At 40.0% G+C, this 18,306-nt stretch overlaps 2 protein-coding genes across 4 annotated transcripts in view; both read right to left on the bottom strand.

The window, feature by feature from the left end:
* Positions 1-1,361: 1,361 nt before the first annotated feature.
* Positions 1,362-18,019, bottom strand: mapkapk3 (MAPK activated protein kinase 3). The gene is made up of 10 exons (XM_042406310.1): positions 16,973-18,019; positions 11,116-11,255; positions 7,935-7,999; positions 7,619-7,698; positions 7,397-7,523; positions 7,096-7,171; positions 6,843-6,967; positions 5,161-5,246; positions 4,955-5,035; positions 1,362-2,501 (listed from the first exon to the last, which is right to left on the bottom strand). Exons 1-10 carry the CDS (start codon positions 17,267-17,269, stop codon positions 2,346-2,348), a joined length of 1,233 nt encoding a protein of 410 aa, XP_042262244.1. The 5' UTR covers positions 17,270-18,019; the 3' UTR covers positions 1,362-2,345.
* Positions 18,020-18,034: 15 nt separating this feature from the next.
* dnah1 (dynein, axonemal, heavy chain 1) overlaps positions 18,035-18,306 on the bottom strand; it is a 34,450-nt gene continuing 34,178 nt past the window's right edge. For all 3 annotated transcript variants that reach the window (XM_042406303.1, XM_042406301.1, XM_042406302.1), the window contains exon 79: positions 18,035-18,204. In XM_042406303.1, the coding sequence (XP_042262237.1) occupies positions 18,083-18,204 (122 nt within the window). In that variant the 3' untranslated portion in view covers positions 18,035-18,082. The remainder of the gene's footprint in view (positions 18,205-18,306) is intronic.

The raw sequence follows: 18,306 nt of genomic DNA on the forward strand, positions 1-18,306 counted from the left end.
AAAGGGCAATGTGATCAACCCCCTCTCCGCGCCCACTCCCCACCCAAGCCTGAGGCAGCTCGACCCCGCACACTCACTAACATACCAGTCAGACCTGTCTCTCAGAGCCGAGTATAAGATAACATATTTTAAATTGTCCCGTACTGCATAAAACTTGAGACCAACTAATATGACCTAATGTCTCCAGGAGAAGTATTTCGCTCCTTAAGATAAAGATATGTGTACTTAAAAACTTTTAAGCATTTTTCATAAAGCTATCATGAATACATCAATAAAGAGCCGTGTAAATCAATTGAAAATAGTCTCATATTACCATGTAATAATTGATACTTGTGCCCCAGATGCCAGGATATTTCACAGCTCATACTACTGACATTTGCGCAATGAAATATGATGTCTGATATCAGGAGGTGCTGATTTTGACTGTAGCCTTTATTTATCGTAATCAATTGAAGAGATCATTTCTCTTTTCATTTAGTGGTCTGTACAGGGCTGCTGCACACACCAGGACCTGCACTGGAGCTTTACTGAAAAGAGCATCAAACATTTTTATGAATACATTTCACTCCCAAATGAATAAAAAATTCAAACAAAACAAACAAAATTCAAAATATATCCCTCAGTCTAAACAGAATCTGTAAAACTCCAGAGTGAATACAGCTGAGAACATCTGCTCCATGACTAAACCTAACTGCTGACTTCTGACCTAAAGGGTGTTGTGTGTTGATCCCCTCTGTATGTTATTGCTCAGCAGTTTGGTGATTGTGAATCTCTGTTCCCGGTGAAGATGGGCAACTTTTGCGGAATAACACAAAAGGAAGAGGCAGTGTTGTTTCAACATATTAGTGACACATCAAAATTGGGCTTGGTGCCACAAAATGGCTGACTAACAATGGAAAAATACCTACCAAAGCCTTCCGATGAGGAAACATTATCATTTGCAACGTGCTGGTCAATTCCACCCACAAACACTGTCTTATTTGAAGAAGTCTTATTGTTTTCTGTCTTTCAAAGACATGGAACAGCAAACAACAGCTGAGAGGTCATGCTCTATTTGAACCATGTCTAATCATGGCTGACCTCCCATATTTACAGCGAGGAAGCCAAGTAGTTCTTATGATGAGCTTCCTCCCACTCCGTCCCCTAAATACTGCATGGGGACCATGTGATCAAAAGTAGGGGAAAGGTTCTTACCATATAATCTAAACATAATAATGTTGACCTTTTCCAGTAGAACACCAAGTCAGATGGCTGCGTCCCAAATAACGACTCCACTGCTGCTATTTATAGCGGCCTCACAAAGCCTGAAAGGCACGATTACAAAAACAATGGCTCCAAGGTCCAAGCAAAAACACTCCAGCTTTACTTTAGAAAGTTTTATTTACAACCATATATACCTTACAGATGAACTTCCCATTTAGTAAAGGCTGCACTGTCTTACTCATGTCTTCATATTAAGGGAAACTGTGGCCCTCTATTTACTGGAAGCATTTTACTCAACCCCTATAAACACACACACATACACAAAAGACCTTTCTCAAGAAAAAAAGTGTCACAACTCAGCCATGTCTCTCAACCAAACCTTACCCCATTGTGGCTTATGTCAAGTTCTCTGGCCTCATACTGGCAGGAAGCAGGCAAGTTGTTTACTGTCTCTCATGGCCGCATTAAGGGGACGCAATGTTGATCGGCAGTGACATTGTGTTTAAATATACCATTTGGTAGTAAGTGTGTGAGGCTATTTTATTGTTGCGTCAATGGAAAAAGGCTCCCTTGGGTCATCATGGAGGCTAAATTTTACTGTCAAAGATATAGTCACGTCAGTCAGTGTCAGACTTTGCTTTAAACCTTGTAAGGAAGGCAGCAAAAGACAGACAATATTAAGACAATACAGGGGATCATGAGTGTTCTAGTTGGTTCGTCTGTCTGCGTGTGATCTGCACACTAGTGCATAGATATAAAGGAGATCTCAAATAGGAGACCCAGCACTCAAACACGCAATACATTATCACTACAAATACTTCAGACACTCTCTTACAAACAGGAAAAGACCTAAAAATTACATACATACAGTACATAAAAACAGATAGAAACAGATGGGCCTGCCGTGAGCTACCACTGGCAGGACACACAGGTGATGTCATATATTGATAGGTCGTGTTAATGTCCAGGTGTGACTTTCTGTTGTTCTTATGTTGTCCCTTTATCCAGAACACTTCCTCCACGTCCACTTTATACAGTCCTGAGCAGGTGTCTACGTGATCCATTCCTGCACACATTAACTTTTCCTTCATCGTCTTGTGTTTTTTTTTTTACTGGATTTCCACCTGCCGCACCTCTGTGTCTCACTGACTTTGGCAGACCGTGGACCCGCTCTTGGCCCCTGCAGCAGCTTTCTTGCGTCTCTTGTTGAGCAGGGGGTTGCTGGAGGTGTCGAGATCCTTGATCTTCACCTGGTCGTAGTCCACACGCATGGTCGCTAAAGCGCTGGTCATCTCTTCCTGTGTGAGACAGGGCAGGGGTCAAGGTGGCAGGATGTGTTAGTTTGGTGCATTAGACTCCAGTTTTATATCACAGAGGGCAGAGAATATGCTATACCAGCACAAATCTGTAATAAGTACATCTTAAAATAGAGTCCTATTCTTAACCCAACCTTGTAAATGTAACATGACTTTAAATTGGTACTTTAGAAGTTTCTAAATGATTGACATCCCTGTGTACTTTTACACTTCAGTATCGAAAAGATTTGACTGATCAGTGCATATTAGCCTTAACTGATATCTGGCCACTTTTTCTGGCCATAGTGCCACAAGCTGTAAACACAAAACTGACATATTATCACCTTATAAAGACACAGAGAAACATAATCATTCATTTTGAGTCATGTTTCTAGCCAGCTGACGAATATCCACTCTCCTTTAAGCTCTGTTTTGGTCTCCACCAATTCCTGAGGGAAATATCTGGCTCTTTAGCAGATACATTCCTTGCTACATTAACCAGCTAGTTGCTAACTTTGTCTGTCTTCTGTTTGGTGCTTGACAGGTAGGATACAACAGGTTTATCTGAGCTTCTTGCTAAAAAAAAAAAACAAGGTTGATGAGACAGTAAAGTTACTAGTAACAAAAGAAGAGCTGAAAGACGCTAAAACGCTCCCTAGAGCTGAGGAAAACTGAAGTCTGGTGATAGTTTTCTGTGGGTTTGTCACTATGAGCAACCCCTCTCACATTACACATAATGGTTTGTTTCATCATTCATATAGACATACTGATTAGTGCAGCTTTAAGGGCTATACATATTATACAGTAATATATTCACTCAATTCTTTTTAGAACAGGGGGAAAATCAAATATGGGCAGGGCAGAGAAAAACCTGTCTGGAAACATTTTTATAAGTTGGGAAATGGTCGAGTCATCACTGGCTGAGGCCAAGAGAGGCTGGAGCCAAAATAGGCCTTAAACTGTCTTAAAATGTCAGACTGGTCTGTGAACTGGAGCCTAGAAATGTTAACAGTCAGTGTCTTAATCCTTTATGATTCATAGTAGGAGGCCACTTGTCAGTCATGATCCATACTGTCTAGTATGTAGTAAGAATGTAACCTCATTTTTCTGCTTTTCGAGAAGTGGTTGTTTTGAAAGTGCAATACGTGAAATATTTACGCAACCAAGCAGTGCCCATTGCAGAACTTAACACTGATGTATTGTGTGTGTATCATTTTAGAGAAATGTCTTTTCATACCATATCTCTTCAAACTTGCACATTCAGCTGCTGTGAAGGAATGTGCCGTTATATTCACGATTTTTGCACACATTTACAGCCACTGGAAATAGTTGATGTGATATGTAGTTGCCTGATTGAGACATTTCATACAGCACTGTGGAAGTCGCCCCACAGTGACTCTGTGTGAGCAAACAGCGTTCCTGTTCCTCAAACACATTTCTTTGTGTAAACCAGGTGAAAAGAGTTGAGAAGATTGGCACAAACTAGCTCTTTTGTGTTTGTATGTGTGTGGTAAATGTTAAACTAAAGAAACTCACTGTGTAGACCAGACTGTGACCACTGCTGCCCCCTGGTGGTCATCAGGGAACCATCAAGGAGGTAACGAAAAAACTAAATTTTGAAACATTTTAATTTGTTTCATTTGTAAAACAGAGAGACAAACTTTCTGTCTGTGTGAAAACTAGAGCCCTATATATAATGAATTTGATTTGTAATTTATTTAATTTTGTTTACCTTCGCTTTTTTATTTTTCTTTCTTTAATGATGTATTATGATCTGTGAACTACCTCGAGATATATTACTTTGTTACTGTTGTTGGAGTTAAACCCATTGAAAGTTCCACTGTGCAAGTAAAGTTGAAAAAAAACTATAATGGCTTGAAAAAAATAGTTTCATTCAGTCAACAAAGTAAATATTCTTCATCTACAGTTTTTCTTTTTTGGCTTTAATGTGCCAATTATCTAATTAAAGGGGCAGTCCACAGATTACACATGAAGATCAGTTTTCAAGTCATGAGGAGCACTCCTGTAAATACAGTTGTATTATGTTTCTGTGGCTCTAACAGGAGATTTTTAAAGTTTCAGGAAAATAACCACAATGATGACATCGTCATCAGTGCATCTAAGTGTTTTGAGTTTGACAGATGTGGGAATTTACCATGCATGGAGTATCTAATGAAAAATGCTAAACAAGTTTCATGAGAGGTGCGGGATTCATCATCTTGGAATTTAACCTATCATAGGGACTAAACATCAGGATGATTCAGATTCAGCCATGCTGCTTTGATTTGGACTCTTCTTTTTAAAACCTGTCTCTCACTTTTTATGGAAATGTAATGCTAAACTGCAGGAGTACCCCTGTAACACTTAATGCCAACCTAAAGCTTTGATAACCCATAAGTGACAGATTGTAATGTCAACCAGTGACCACAGGGGGTCAGTGTCGTTGCACTTCTGACCTTCACGTCCTCCCACATCTCTCTGTCTTCAGTCAGGACCCGGGTGGTGTGGAGCGGAGTGGAGGGAACTACCATGGATTGCTGCAGAGCGCAAACACACACGCATGCTCATGAAGATATGTGCAAACAGATGCACTGACATGTTGCACAAACAGGAAGCAGTACAGGGAGTGTACAATGTTGTGGTGTCTGTATGTGACACTTACATTGATCCAGGGGTGATTCATAAATTGAGTGATGGTCATTCTCTCATTAGGGTCAGTCTTTAGTAGCTGGTGGATCAGATCTTTTCCTGGGAGAGCGAAGCCAATGCAAAGATAATTTAATGGTAGCAAGACACACACACATACATACACACACATGCAAATCTTGTGTCTCGTAAAGCTGTGTTGGTCTCAGGGACAGGTTGGCCTACTTACACAGCAAATATGATTATTTGAGAGTGAGGAAGAAGAGTGAGATTGAGTGGAAAAAATAGAACTATGACAATGTGTGCATAGAGTCAAGCATACAGAACACCAGCTGGCTGATGTCTCTGAGTTGATTTCAAGATGTCTCTTAGAGGAGTTTGGGCATAATAATTTGTTGTAATTTTTTAAAATGTAAAACTTGAGGAAAGTGCGAGGACATATGGTCGGTTAGTGTGGGAGGGACATGAACTGGAGTGACCTCCAGAGGCATTAAAGCTGAAACATATTGTCTGTGTACACAAACCCAACTCAGGTAAGTGCACGTGAAAATGAAAAAGGTGATAATGCACCACGATGAACTGATTTAAAAGCACAAACCAGCTGTGACATCTTCGTCTGCAGATGATCTTATACTCTCGGTTTCTGTGTGAGAACATCTTTGACTAGGTCAGGAAATCTGGTCAGAAAAACTGCAACATTATGGTTTCCGTGGTTTCCTGTTTTTTGAGTGTGTTTTAATCTTTACATGTGGCCTTGTCCACACTGATGACTGTTCACATGTCAAGCAGGCTTCTTTGACACAGATCATTTGAATCAGTTTAATTTTTTCTTCCATTTCTTTAATTTTGGAGAACAACGTAATTGTGCATTACCACCGTCATCTGAATTGATGTTGGATAGATCATTTCAAGAGACTCCATGATTAATCTGTTTGCTCTCAGCAGGCTCAAGCTCACTTCTGTCACTTCTGACTCTCACATAATCACATATTTTGTGTTTAATACTATAATATTATAGTATATTATAGTATACGCTTATATATACAAAACCTATACATGTATGTGGCTTCAGCAGTCTTAGACAAAACAATTAGGTATCCTCTAAATTTACAGTTGTTTTACTTCATGTGTGTGGACGAACAGTGTTTCCTTGCAGTGGGACAGTGAAACGAGAGAATTTCTGGCCAAAAAGACTATTTTTAGAAGACGTCCCACTTGATTTGGTTAAATCCAGAGACTGTTGAAGGGTCATATTAGCTTTGGTGAAACTTGAGGATGCATTTTTCCAGTCTTCAGAACGAGGACTGTGGGTTTACACTGGAACCCCGTCAAAAAAAAAGAGATTCCTTCAAGGCCAGTATTGACAGGAGGAATGATTGTAGCAACTGATAACTCTCTAAGGGTACACATGGGCATGTGAGTATTGTTTTAAAGCAGATTTGAAGGAATTTGAACCTATTTCTTGATGTTCCTGCCACGAGGAAGAACTCAACTGTGTCTGTTTTCTCACCATCCGGCAAAAATGACGCCGGTGATTTTCCGTAACATATACATGTTTTGAAAGTTGACATGTTTAGGTGTGTAAAACTCTGTGTCACTGAAGATAGAAGTCCAACATGTAGAAGAAAATAAGTATGTCCAACTGTAAAGGCATCAGTGTGGACAGGGCCTGTGCTGGTGTTGTTTGGGGACTCTCACCTTCCTGTGACACATCAGCCCACTCCGGGTTTGGGAATTCATATTGACCCATCCGGATCCTCCTCTTCATCCCGGGAGAAATGGCCTGACCCGTGTTGGAGTAAAACGGAGGGAAGCCACACAACCTACAGAAGCAAATATGGTGAGGAAAAAGATTCACCTGGTATTTGTTTGAACGTATCCATATATAGTATAGTGTGCATCATGCAAACACACTGGTGGTGACACACACACACACACACCCAGTACTCACAGAATGTACATGATGACGCCCAGAGACCACATGTCACATGACTTGTCATATTTTTCCGGACCCAAAACCTCAGGAGCTTATCAGTGGCAACACACACACACAGAGAGGAACAGAAATAATACACAAATGGAGATCAGGGTTTTACAGCATTGACAAAAAAACGACTCAGCAGCTTTTATGTTTTCCTTGTCAAAGTCTATTAAATTTACAGGACATTACGCTGTTTCCAAGCCTTCCCACAGCCAGTCCATCTTTCAGGATGCCAAAATGATCTTTGGAAAATTAAAGTAATGCAACTTACCCACATAGTACGGTGTGTAGCAGGGGGTCTGTAGAGGGTTGTGTAGCGTGGTCTCCTTAGCAAAGCCAAAGTCTGTCAGTTTGAGGACCGTGTTTCTGTCTTTCGACGTGTACAACAAATTCTCGGGCTGTTAAAGGAGGCAGAACACGACATTATTTCATTTAATGGCCCAGGAATGATCATGTTCTTTTACTAAATGATTCTGGTGGTAATCTTGATCACCTTGATGTCTCTGTGCGCAATGTTCATGTTGTGGAGAAAATCGATAGCCGTGCCGATGTCCCTCATAATCTCAGATGCCTCTGGGAGGAAAAGAGGAAAACACACTCTCTCAAACCAGAAACAATTCCAATATTACAAAACAAGAGACACCAATGCAGCAAGGCATCATGTAAAAGAAAGGAACACAACATATATTCTGTTCTGTGCTAATGTAATTCAAGACTCTGCCTTGTATATTTGAATAATGGTGCATTCTTTCTCTTTAACATCCTGTGATGTGTTTATAACAGAATCCATCACATTCATCATTTCTCACCTTTCTCAGTGAAGGCCTGGTCTCCTCTGGCCTGGATCCTGCTGAACAGCTCTCCTCCCTCCATACTGGACACACACACACACACACACACACACACACACACACACACACACACACACACACACACACACACACACACACACACACACACACATCAACTTTGATTAATTTATTGATGCTGATAGATAAAGTTAATAAAGCTTTCAGAGAGAGCAATGCTAGTTCCTCATTTTGATATTTACAAAAACTTGTTTTCAAAAATCTGGCTTCTGCAGAAAGAAATGTAAGAAGAATATTTTCAAACTGTTTTACCAAAATATATGTTACACGTTTGCTACATTCGTTAGTGACGTGTTTAGTAATACATTAGAAATGGAACTAATAGAGTGTTTTGGTTTTTTTTTATACATCTGCATCTACACAAAACGCAACAGTTACTGTATAACAGGTCAAGTTCACTGGTGACAAGTAGACTGAAGATGGTTTGCAAAAAAGACAATTAAAACATCAGCTGAAATGACCACAGAAATTACTTAATATTTGCACAAAAGGCACATTACACTTTCTTTGTCTTTTTATCTATTTAATACATCTTGAAGACACCTCCATTGCAACATTTTAACTCTGACCTTCTGGAAATCAGCCGCAGGGCATCTGGACAACAAGTCATTTATTTTAAAACTCATTAACATTTATAACTGCAGGGTTGATGGATTCATAATTAAAGATAATCTACTAAGAAAGTGAGAAACTCTAAACTCTTTATTAGTAACTTCATTAATGGCTTGATTGTTGATGACTCACCAGCAAGAGAGATTCTTCATGATTTATAACAGATCTATAACACATTAATAAATTATTTATTTACCATTTGTAACTCATTTTAAACCCTTTATAAAGGGTGACTTATCAGAAAGTGGTGCTCACCTAATTGCATCTAACAACAATAAAACATTTCTACAATCACTTTGACAAACTGATTTATCTGCTGTGAACGTCTGCCTGCCTCTGCACTGTGTTGGAGGGATTTTGATTTAGAGCACGAACACGTCTTTCACCTTCAACAGAGGCAAAGCTTTCAGTGTCAAGCAAAGAGAAACGATAAGTGAAAGTAAAGCTCTAAAAATACTGAGTGAAAGCTAAAAGTGGATCAAAGAGGAAGGGATGGGAAAGCAGCAAAACCTTCTTACTGAAACAAACCTTTAGGGTTTTATGTGAAATGATATCTCATTATTTTGACAAACACAAACTCTATCAGTAATATGGCTGCCATTTGTCTCATTTATTCACCGTACAACAATTCCTCCATTAAGCAATAAATATATATGACTGCAGTGAGTCTATTTTACATTTCACAACTGCAACCTGTGACCTGATTCTTTAAAAGTTCAAACACCGTAAATGCTCAGTTTCAGAAGCAGATGTTTATGTTTCCCACTCCTTCGCTTTCACAGCCACACATAAAACAGCCGTCACCGATGCCTGAAACTCTCCCTTCTGTTCCTACGAAGATGTGTTTGTGCTCGATGTGACGTGGACGTGCGTTTAAGCTGCATTAAGTAAGAGCGTACTTTTTGTGGTGCATGAGCACACAGATGAGGAGATAGCCCAGAGGGAGAGAGAGAAATGTGCGTGCGATTGTGTGCTGAGCTGACTATCTGCAGCGGGCTCTAATGCCGTCCTCCTCTGACCCTCGCTCATACAGGAAACAGGGAGATTACTGAGAGCGCACACACACATACATACAAGGTCATTACATACAGTTCAACACAAACAGCTGCTGTGTCAATAAATGCCATGATGAGAGCCCTTTAGTCACTGTTTAAAATTCCGGAGATGAGCTTCATTTCTCATCCCTCTGCAGTTTATCTCCTTTCAACTGAATTATTATGTGTTTTTTCCCCATTGACAAGTGGAGAAGAAGACCATACACTCACACCTAAGCATGTTCGCTATCAGGTCTGTCAATGACATGTGAAGCCCACATGGAATTCTGTCTCTCTATCTGTTCCATCAGTGCAGACGTCTACACTTTGTCTCGTCAGTTTCAGGTCTTATGACTGACCTTTAGCATGTATTAGTTTTCTGCCCTCAGTAGTATGGAGCTTGTGTTTTGTCACTGCGGACGCACACAAACACTACACTATATTTTATGTGATAATAGTTAGATATATCTGCAAAACAAATGTCCTTACTAAACTGTTCACTATAATGACACTGATAACCTTCTCACCTTCTCAACACAGTGGAAAAAACAACTGTTGTTTTAGTCAACAGAGAGAAACCACATATGGAAAAGTAGCTTACTAACAGACAGGAAACAGCCCCACCTGGAAATATTAAATCCTTTCTGATTTCCTTACCAGATTTCCACAGCTCCTGTCTCATAAAATTATATATGTGATTCACATAAAAACTTCCTTTTTTATTCTACAAGAATAATGACACCCATCTGTGAAGCTTAAAGCATCAATTTTCACTTTGTGGCCTTCTCAACATGCTAGAAAAAAAACAATAACTAATATTTTCAGTTAACAACAGGAAACCACATGTGGAAAATCACCTTTAGTTTGTTTGACTGCCAGGGTGATGCAAAAATCACAGAGTGAGTTCATTCATGGATATGACTGGATGTTACAAGTCTATATTCACTACGAAGCTGGTGTTCTTAATTTATTACAAAACAAATGGAAACTTTCCAGTGGAAAAGCGCAAAGGACCAGTAACTTCCTCTTCTCTACTTCACAAAAAACATGTCACTTCTCTATTGAGACTTTTTCAAAAAGATTTTGTTAGACGAATCCACATCATCCTGTCAAGATCTCTACTCCCTCTCAAACCTGTGATTTATGAAAATTGCAGTCATTACATGATTAATTGTCTATTTTGAAATTGAAACTTGATAGAAGCCTGATTTAATACAGCAGGACATGTTTTCAAAGTTTTCAGGAATTGATTTAAGCTTTGTAACGTTTCATTTCAGATAATTAATGGGTTTTAAATACTACAAACAAATAGCTAATACAACCTTTAATACACAGAGATATAGCAAATGGTTTTTAACTGGATAGTAATGAAAAAAACACTAAATGGTTGTCAAAGAAATGATGCAGGCAGGTCAAGGTGGGTAAATCATGTGTACAGGGGTGATACAGTCTGTGTGGCTAATAGAGGATCCTACCACTCCATGATGATGAGCAGGCACTTTTTCCCATGATGCATGTTCTCATACAGGCTGAGGATGCGAACGATGTACGGTCCGCCTGATACTCTCCAGTGAAGCTCCACCTCTCGCCTCGCTTTGGGACTGTCGTAGAGAATCTGGCAGACGCAGAGGGAAAGCAATGAAAAGAAGATACATTTTCAGTGTATTACAGGACTGATGAACTAAACAGATACATTTCTGGTTGATAATTATCAAACAGTTACAGGCTTTCAGGGGAATCATATGTGATGATATGATCTTATCATGTTATCATGCTGTCCAAATTAATATCTGGAGCAGGCTGTGATTAAAAACAGAGAAAGTTATTGAAGCTTTTGTCACACATATGAGTTTGGTCTACTTTAATGTAATGCTTAACAGGAAAACATTAGTTTCTACAATTAAAAACAAAGTATGGTAAGGTATTAAAGGGGCACTCCACCAGTTTTATACACAAAAATAATTTTTTATACAAAAAAATAACCCTGATGATGTGATAAGGGGGTCAGATGATGTCATCGGGGATACTTGCTTTTGGGCCTTGAGACTTAAAATTTTGAACAGAAAGCTTGCATTACAAACTGGAGGCGTGGAGTTTGACAGTAGTAGGCATTTAGCAGGCAGAGGCAACCTAATGACAGGTGAATTCAAGTTGCATGTAGGGAAATGTAGGATGCAGTAGGATGAGTTTGAGATTAAAAGTCAGGATATCAGCGTCTGCCACTTTTTCACATTTTTTTTTTTAAATTGTTTTTATAATCTGACACTTGTGAGTCGCCCCATCTTCATGGAAGTAAAATATTAAATTGCTGGAGTACACCTTTAACCTCATCACCGAGGCCTACTCCAGCATCTAAGATTCCTCAAACTTACAGCATCGTGTCATAAATTTAAACTCATTTTAAAGCATTTGGTCGACATGGAAATTAACTTTTTTTTGGTGGTTTTGTTGATCTCTGTGCTTTGTTACCCTAATGAAACAATACTTTTTTACTTGCTGTAACTTTTATCTGATGGTTGCTCCGTAACAACATATTTTATGACATGTCTTGTTTTAGTTTAGTGAAAAGTGAGCCTCCTGTTGTGTAGATAAGAAAATAATTACTACAATATTCATAATATAATAATAGTTTTTGACTGTCTTCACTTCAGTGTAAGCTGAGGACATCCATGCAGTCCTGAAGAAAGCCTGGTCACGCGTCAGGATGTGTGTTTGTCATAAGCATACGCGCGCACACACACAGCAGGTGGCAGACCTTGACATAGCACACATCTTGAGTCAGAGTGTATTTTTGGATGTGACAGTGATGGAGTGATCTCCTGCTGTTCACAAGGCCGGCCTGGTCACAGATCAAGCCTGGAGTACATAACACACAGAGGGGCTGACTCACGGACTTTAAAATGTGGACAGAATATTTACCAAAATTCAGATTCAGTTGTGTGGATGGAAATAAAAAAAAACTTTCACATTTCTTGGAAACTCCTAAGTCAGACTATCAGAAACGACAACTCATATCTGTAACTTAGCTGTCTCACTACTGTGGAAGAGGAAGTGAGGGCCGAGTGTTTCAGTGCACAGAAGGGTGTTGAAAGTAGAAGTTGTGGGTTTCCGGTGACTTATGTGTCTCAGCTACTACTATGTGTGCCTTATTTTGTTCGGCCTCACCCACTGAGCTTAACTATGAGTGAAGCACTGGGAAGGTTTGTTTCTGCTATGTCATTTATAGTTTTATGACTTTAATTTGAGCAGTCAGCATGTGAGCCAGTTTCCTTAATTTCCTGCACTGACTAGAGAATTGGCTGTAATAAAAGAGGACTGCGTGGATTAAACATAGACATAAAACACTACAAGGGAGGCGGAGAGATGACTGAGAGACGGAGTTAATCTTCTGATGGACTCTTTTCATATGTGAGGCGACATCATGGAGACTAAACACACGCTTGCCCCTGATCCTGCTCTAAACCAATCATCTGCTTCCTCACACTCCTCTAAACCTATCACGTCTGTGTTCCAGGAGGTGGTAACACACACTGAGACACACGCACCTTTACCTGATACAGCCCACAGACTTTAACACCACTAACACACACACACACACACACACGCTCCTACATGTTTACATTGTATTAATATTAGAGGCTGTTGCAGCACTGGTCTGTATATCTTGATAAAAAGGTGGTTTATCTTTACAACTCCTACCAATAAAGTGCTGCTCATAAAGTTTACAGCAAAGTGGGCTAGTTAAACTGTGACTGATAATATACATTATCGTTCTAATGATTGTTCTATACCTGCTGTGTGCAGTAATAACAATGGAGGTTATAAGATTTAGCTCACAGGCAAAATAGATTGTATGTATTTTTGCTGCTTTTTTGGTACTGATTTTAAAAATAACAAGAAACATGGATGAATTTCTAAAAGCTATGTAGCTTTGTGCTGTATTCTATATCTATGAAAGTTTTTTAAAAGTGTTGAAAACTCACTGAACCTACAAATTACTATGTAAATTTACAACTAATACAAAAGAAAAACCCATCCAAGATGTATTTTTACTTGAAGATTTTCTATTACATCACTAAACTGTAGTGTACTTTACATACAAAGTGTCAGTGAATTGAAAGTAAAATCCCCGGTGACTGTCCCAACTGGGTAAAAAATAAAGTTCCTGTTTTGTATAAGCTGAACAGAAAGCAGGAGTGATCTACACCAACACATGCTCCAACAAAAAAACAACCACAAAGGTTAATGTGTCTAAAAAACTAAAACCTGCTGCTGCATTCATTACCCAGCATGTGTCTTCCATGTTACAATCAAAGCAGATAATGATCTTGAATTGCCCAACAAGCAGCTAAAGCCTGAGAGTCAATGGAGACTGATTTACTTCTTTAACAGCACCGGCTTCCTGGAGCAAACCTGCTGCGCACTTTTCAAAATCAAGATCTTCCATGCAGTGTCTGTCTTACCAAACCACTGAGGATTACTTTGACAGTTTGGTCTCTGTGGCTCCCAGAGGAAACCCAGATGTGAAACAAGCATGCCAACAGGCTGACCGCAGAGGTGAACACACACAAACAAGTCGAAGGGAAGGTTTTGACTATGAATGGAAGCCTGTGCGCTAAGCTGGAAGGCAGCGCAGATGCTAAAATGGAACATTCACCGGCCAAATATCAGCTCGTGATGGTTTTAGTGGTTGACGGCAGTGTTTGGTGGGAGGACTGGTGTGCAAGACAGGGCTCTCCCACCTCCCTCTCCTCCCAGGAGTCAGACAAATCCAAGTTAAAAGAATCCTGATGACTGTAACTGAATTACATTAAAAGGATGGCTCCCCTCCAGCTCTGCTGCAAAGTGGATTAAACCTATACCCATCCATTACGTTTAACGCTCAGAGCAACTCTTAATTAAAAAGCCAGTGAGCTGGTCAACTCTCCTCACCCCTTCCACATCAAACACTGTTTCCTTTTGCTTTATATTTGCCTTGAGATTAAAAAAATGCTTGGAAAGTCATAAATTATCCTGAGTGGAAATACAGTAGGATAAGAACTCTATCAGGTTTCGGTGAAGCAACTGTGTTGGCAGGACCAGAACAATCCCATTTACTGAGACAGCAGTAAGAGCTACAACAGAGGGCAGATTATGATTTCACGAGTGTTTCCTTTGTCCTCTTTAAAACCTTTTAACAGGTTTCTGAGCTGAGTGTGCTGTGTTTGTGGGACTTCCTCTCAGGTGGGGTCACCCTGAAATGCTGTTGGTTTTCTCTGAGTGGAAGCTGAAATCTGTGCGGCAGCGAGGATGCTGTCATGGCTTCTAAGTAGCCAACAAAAAGTTTCGAATAAAACGTGTTCTTGTGCCACGGCAGCATGTAAACAGCTCAGTGTCTTCTTACAAATGTTGCTTTGACATGATATCCCTAACCCTTTGACATGAAAAAAAAACAAACTCAAATTGAATTCAGCAAGAAGCCTGAAGATTTTCCAGCCACATACATGTTGTCATTCTCCCTGCTGTCATTTCTCCTGTCTCCTGTTTTGACATGATGCTATCAAGCATCCTATCCCTCTCGGCCTTTCATCTTTTTGTTTCTGACTGCCTATTTTCTGCTTCAGTTTATCTCTCTTTCTCATCTTCTGTCTCTTTCTATCCCCCGAGCCCTGGCTCTGCAGCTCTGCTTGTGCCACTGCTGCTGCCCGGTTTGGCAGCTCGGATCCAGATGGATTACTGTAAGCCAGTAAATCTCTCTGAGTCTGTGGCCCAGGGGTGACAGGTGACAGCTCGACGACCCGTGCGTGTGTGTGTCTACATGTGTGTGAAGCTGTACCCAAGTTTCCAATGACCCCGGATAAGGTGTCACTCTCAACATCTATGTGTGTCTCTCTGAAGAAGTGTAACATGTCATAGCATATGGCTGGGTGAGCGCGTGCCCCTTTACTTGTATCTGATCCAGTGATAGGCCGAGCTTCCAGAAAACTGTTTCCACGTTAGGGCGGGGCAATATATCAGTATGATATCAATATCATGATATGAGACTAGATATCCTCTTAGATTTTGGAAATCATAATATCGTGATATGGCGTGTTGTCTTTTCCTGGTTTTAAAGGCTGCATTACAGTAAAGTGAAGACTGTTCTATCTGTTCTATTATCGGCCTTTATCCACTTAGTCAAATATCTCATTTGTAAATATTTTGTGAAAGAACCAGTAGTCATCTCCACAATATTGTCACAATATCGTGGTATTTGGTCAAAAATATTGTGATATTTGATTTTGTCCTTATCACCCAGCTTTAGTCCAGGTCCACACATACAGCATGTGAGCTCACTGGGCAACATGGACAGTTCATGTCATGTCAGCCCAATGTGAGCAGCAGCAGGCACACATACATGAAAACCAACCTTACACTCACGCTCTCTAAGAAATACACACACACACACACACACACACACACAGTATGAATGAAGTTCAGTTCACCGTGACTAGAAGATCATTCAAGTCACTTTTTGCAGCTCCTCCGATAAAGGTTAAAGATCTTGAAGCTACAGTTTCAACCTAGTTCCAACTCTTTCAATTTCATTATTGATTAGTCTGTTGATTATTTTCTTGATTAATTGATAATTGTTTAGTTTATTAAATGTCAGAAAATGGTGAAAAACAGTTTCACAAAGCCCAAGATGCAACCTAAAATGTTTTCTTTGGTCTTTTGGTCAACAGTCCATTGCTGTTACTTATAGAGAAGACTAAATACACCAGAAAATATTCACATTTAGGAAACTGAAGCCAGAGAATTTTATCGTTTTTACTTGACAATGGCTCTAAAAGATTGATCAATTATCAAAATAGTTGCTGATTAATTTTCTGTTAATCGATTAATTGACTAAGCATTTCAACTCTAATCATGATGTATCAAGATATAAGCCTACCAATAACAGAATTAACAAATCCTCATTTATGACTTAGAATTCTTTGTATTTGAAGGAACAATTTATGATCTAAATCTAAATAAATATGTAGATTCACCATTAAAGTTCAAAATACAGGACTGGAGCCTGGTATTCCAAACAGATCATCAGATCTACATGGACTAAGCAAACCTCGGTAATAAACTTTATAACTATAACAGAACTTTATTTTCTTTTTGAAGTTGTTAATATTCCCTTGCATCAGTGGGCTAAATTTAAATCTAAAAGTCTTCAATTCAGCTAAAATATATTTTTATAAATGCCTATTACAAGTTGTATATGTACTACTGATTCTGTCTTGACGATTGAATTGACCCCCTTTATAAACAGTGCAAACTGTTCACTGGTTATAACGTGTGTGTCAGGTGACTCCAGTATACCTTCAGTGCGCACTTCTCTCCTGTCTTCTTGTTGTAGCACTCAAGGACTTTGCCATTGATCCCTAAACCCAGAACCTGGCTGGAGATCTTATAATCGTCCGTTACTGCGTTTCGCTTTATCTCCAGTTTGGGGTAAACGGGCATGGGGAATTGCGTGGTCTCTGCGTCCGCGTCCTTGCTGTCGGCGTTGGGGGCAGCGGGCTGCTGCTGTTGCGGGCTGTCAGCCGGGGAGTCCGGCTCTGCCTCTGCTTTCGGCGCTTGCAGCGGGGTCTCCTTTCCATTTCCATTTTGTAGCATGTTCACACCGGCTTGTTGTCACCAGCGGTGCTCAGAAAAAGGAAAGCGTGCGTAATTCACTAAAGTAAATACGATGACTCCTGCTGCCCTCCGGTAATTGCGTCAAGCTGACAGGAATCCTTGAGCGCCGCTGGCGCTTCTGGCTGTCCTGGGCACCAAAGCCCCTGTGAGGACTCCACACAGTCACACACTTACACTGTATCTACAGTAGGCTATAGCTTATGAATCACACAATAACGATTTTTTTTATTCTCAAAAACTTAAATACGCGCCTATATTTAAAAAAATGCTCTGTCAACTCTACCGGTCTAGACTGTCTCTTCAAAGAAATCCAGTATTTCAGCACATCTGAATGACATAAAAAAACAAAAACAATTCCAGTCAGAAATGCCTTTAACAAACAGCAGAGAGGCGGGAATCCCGCTGGTTCTGGTGGACTCAGTTTCCTTTTGATGTGGAGTCCTTTGGTTGCATTCACTCACATGGCCAGTCACTGTCACCGTTCGTCTAAGCACCACCCTCCTTCAGTTAAGTCATATTTCTCAACTGGCCCTGTGTGACCGCCTTAAAGGAGCAGGACGGATATTCAGCTCAGTATTCAGTGATCAAGTGAACCGTAGTCACTGCTGATGATCAGATTTCTTGGCTGTATAGAAAATATGGATGAGACTAAAGAAAAAATGATGGTCATGAGAGGATACTTTGTGTTACCATAGGAGCAGCAGTGATTTTATCAGAGTAAATAATCTTACATGACAATATTCATTCATTTTGTTGTACAAAACAGTTTATTATACCAACTAAATGGACCACTCAGTAGTCTAGTGCACAGATGAGAGCGACTCCCTGTTTGATCCAACGTCCCTGACTGTGATCTGTTGGCAGCTCCACCGCGATCACGTAGTTGGTGGAATGACCAGTGGTGGACAGCGTCCCTGTAAAAGCAAACAGAGCAGCACACAGACATAAAGAGGGAATTTAAACAGTTTATTTCTTTCCATCACTGCTCTGAGTGAAGTCTACCGTGCCAGCACGAG

Source organism: Thunnus maccoyii, chromosome 3 (assembly GCF_910596095.1).
Source record: "Thunnus maccoyii chromosome 3, fThuMac1.1, whole genome shotgun sequence".
NCBI classification, from domain to species: Eukaryota; Metazoa; Chordata; class Actinopteri; order Scombriformes; family Scombridae; genus Thunnus; species Thunnus maccoyii.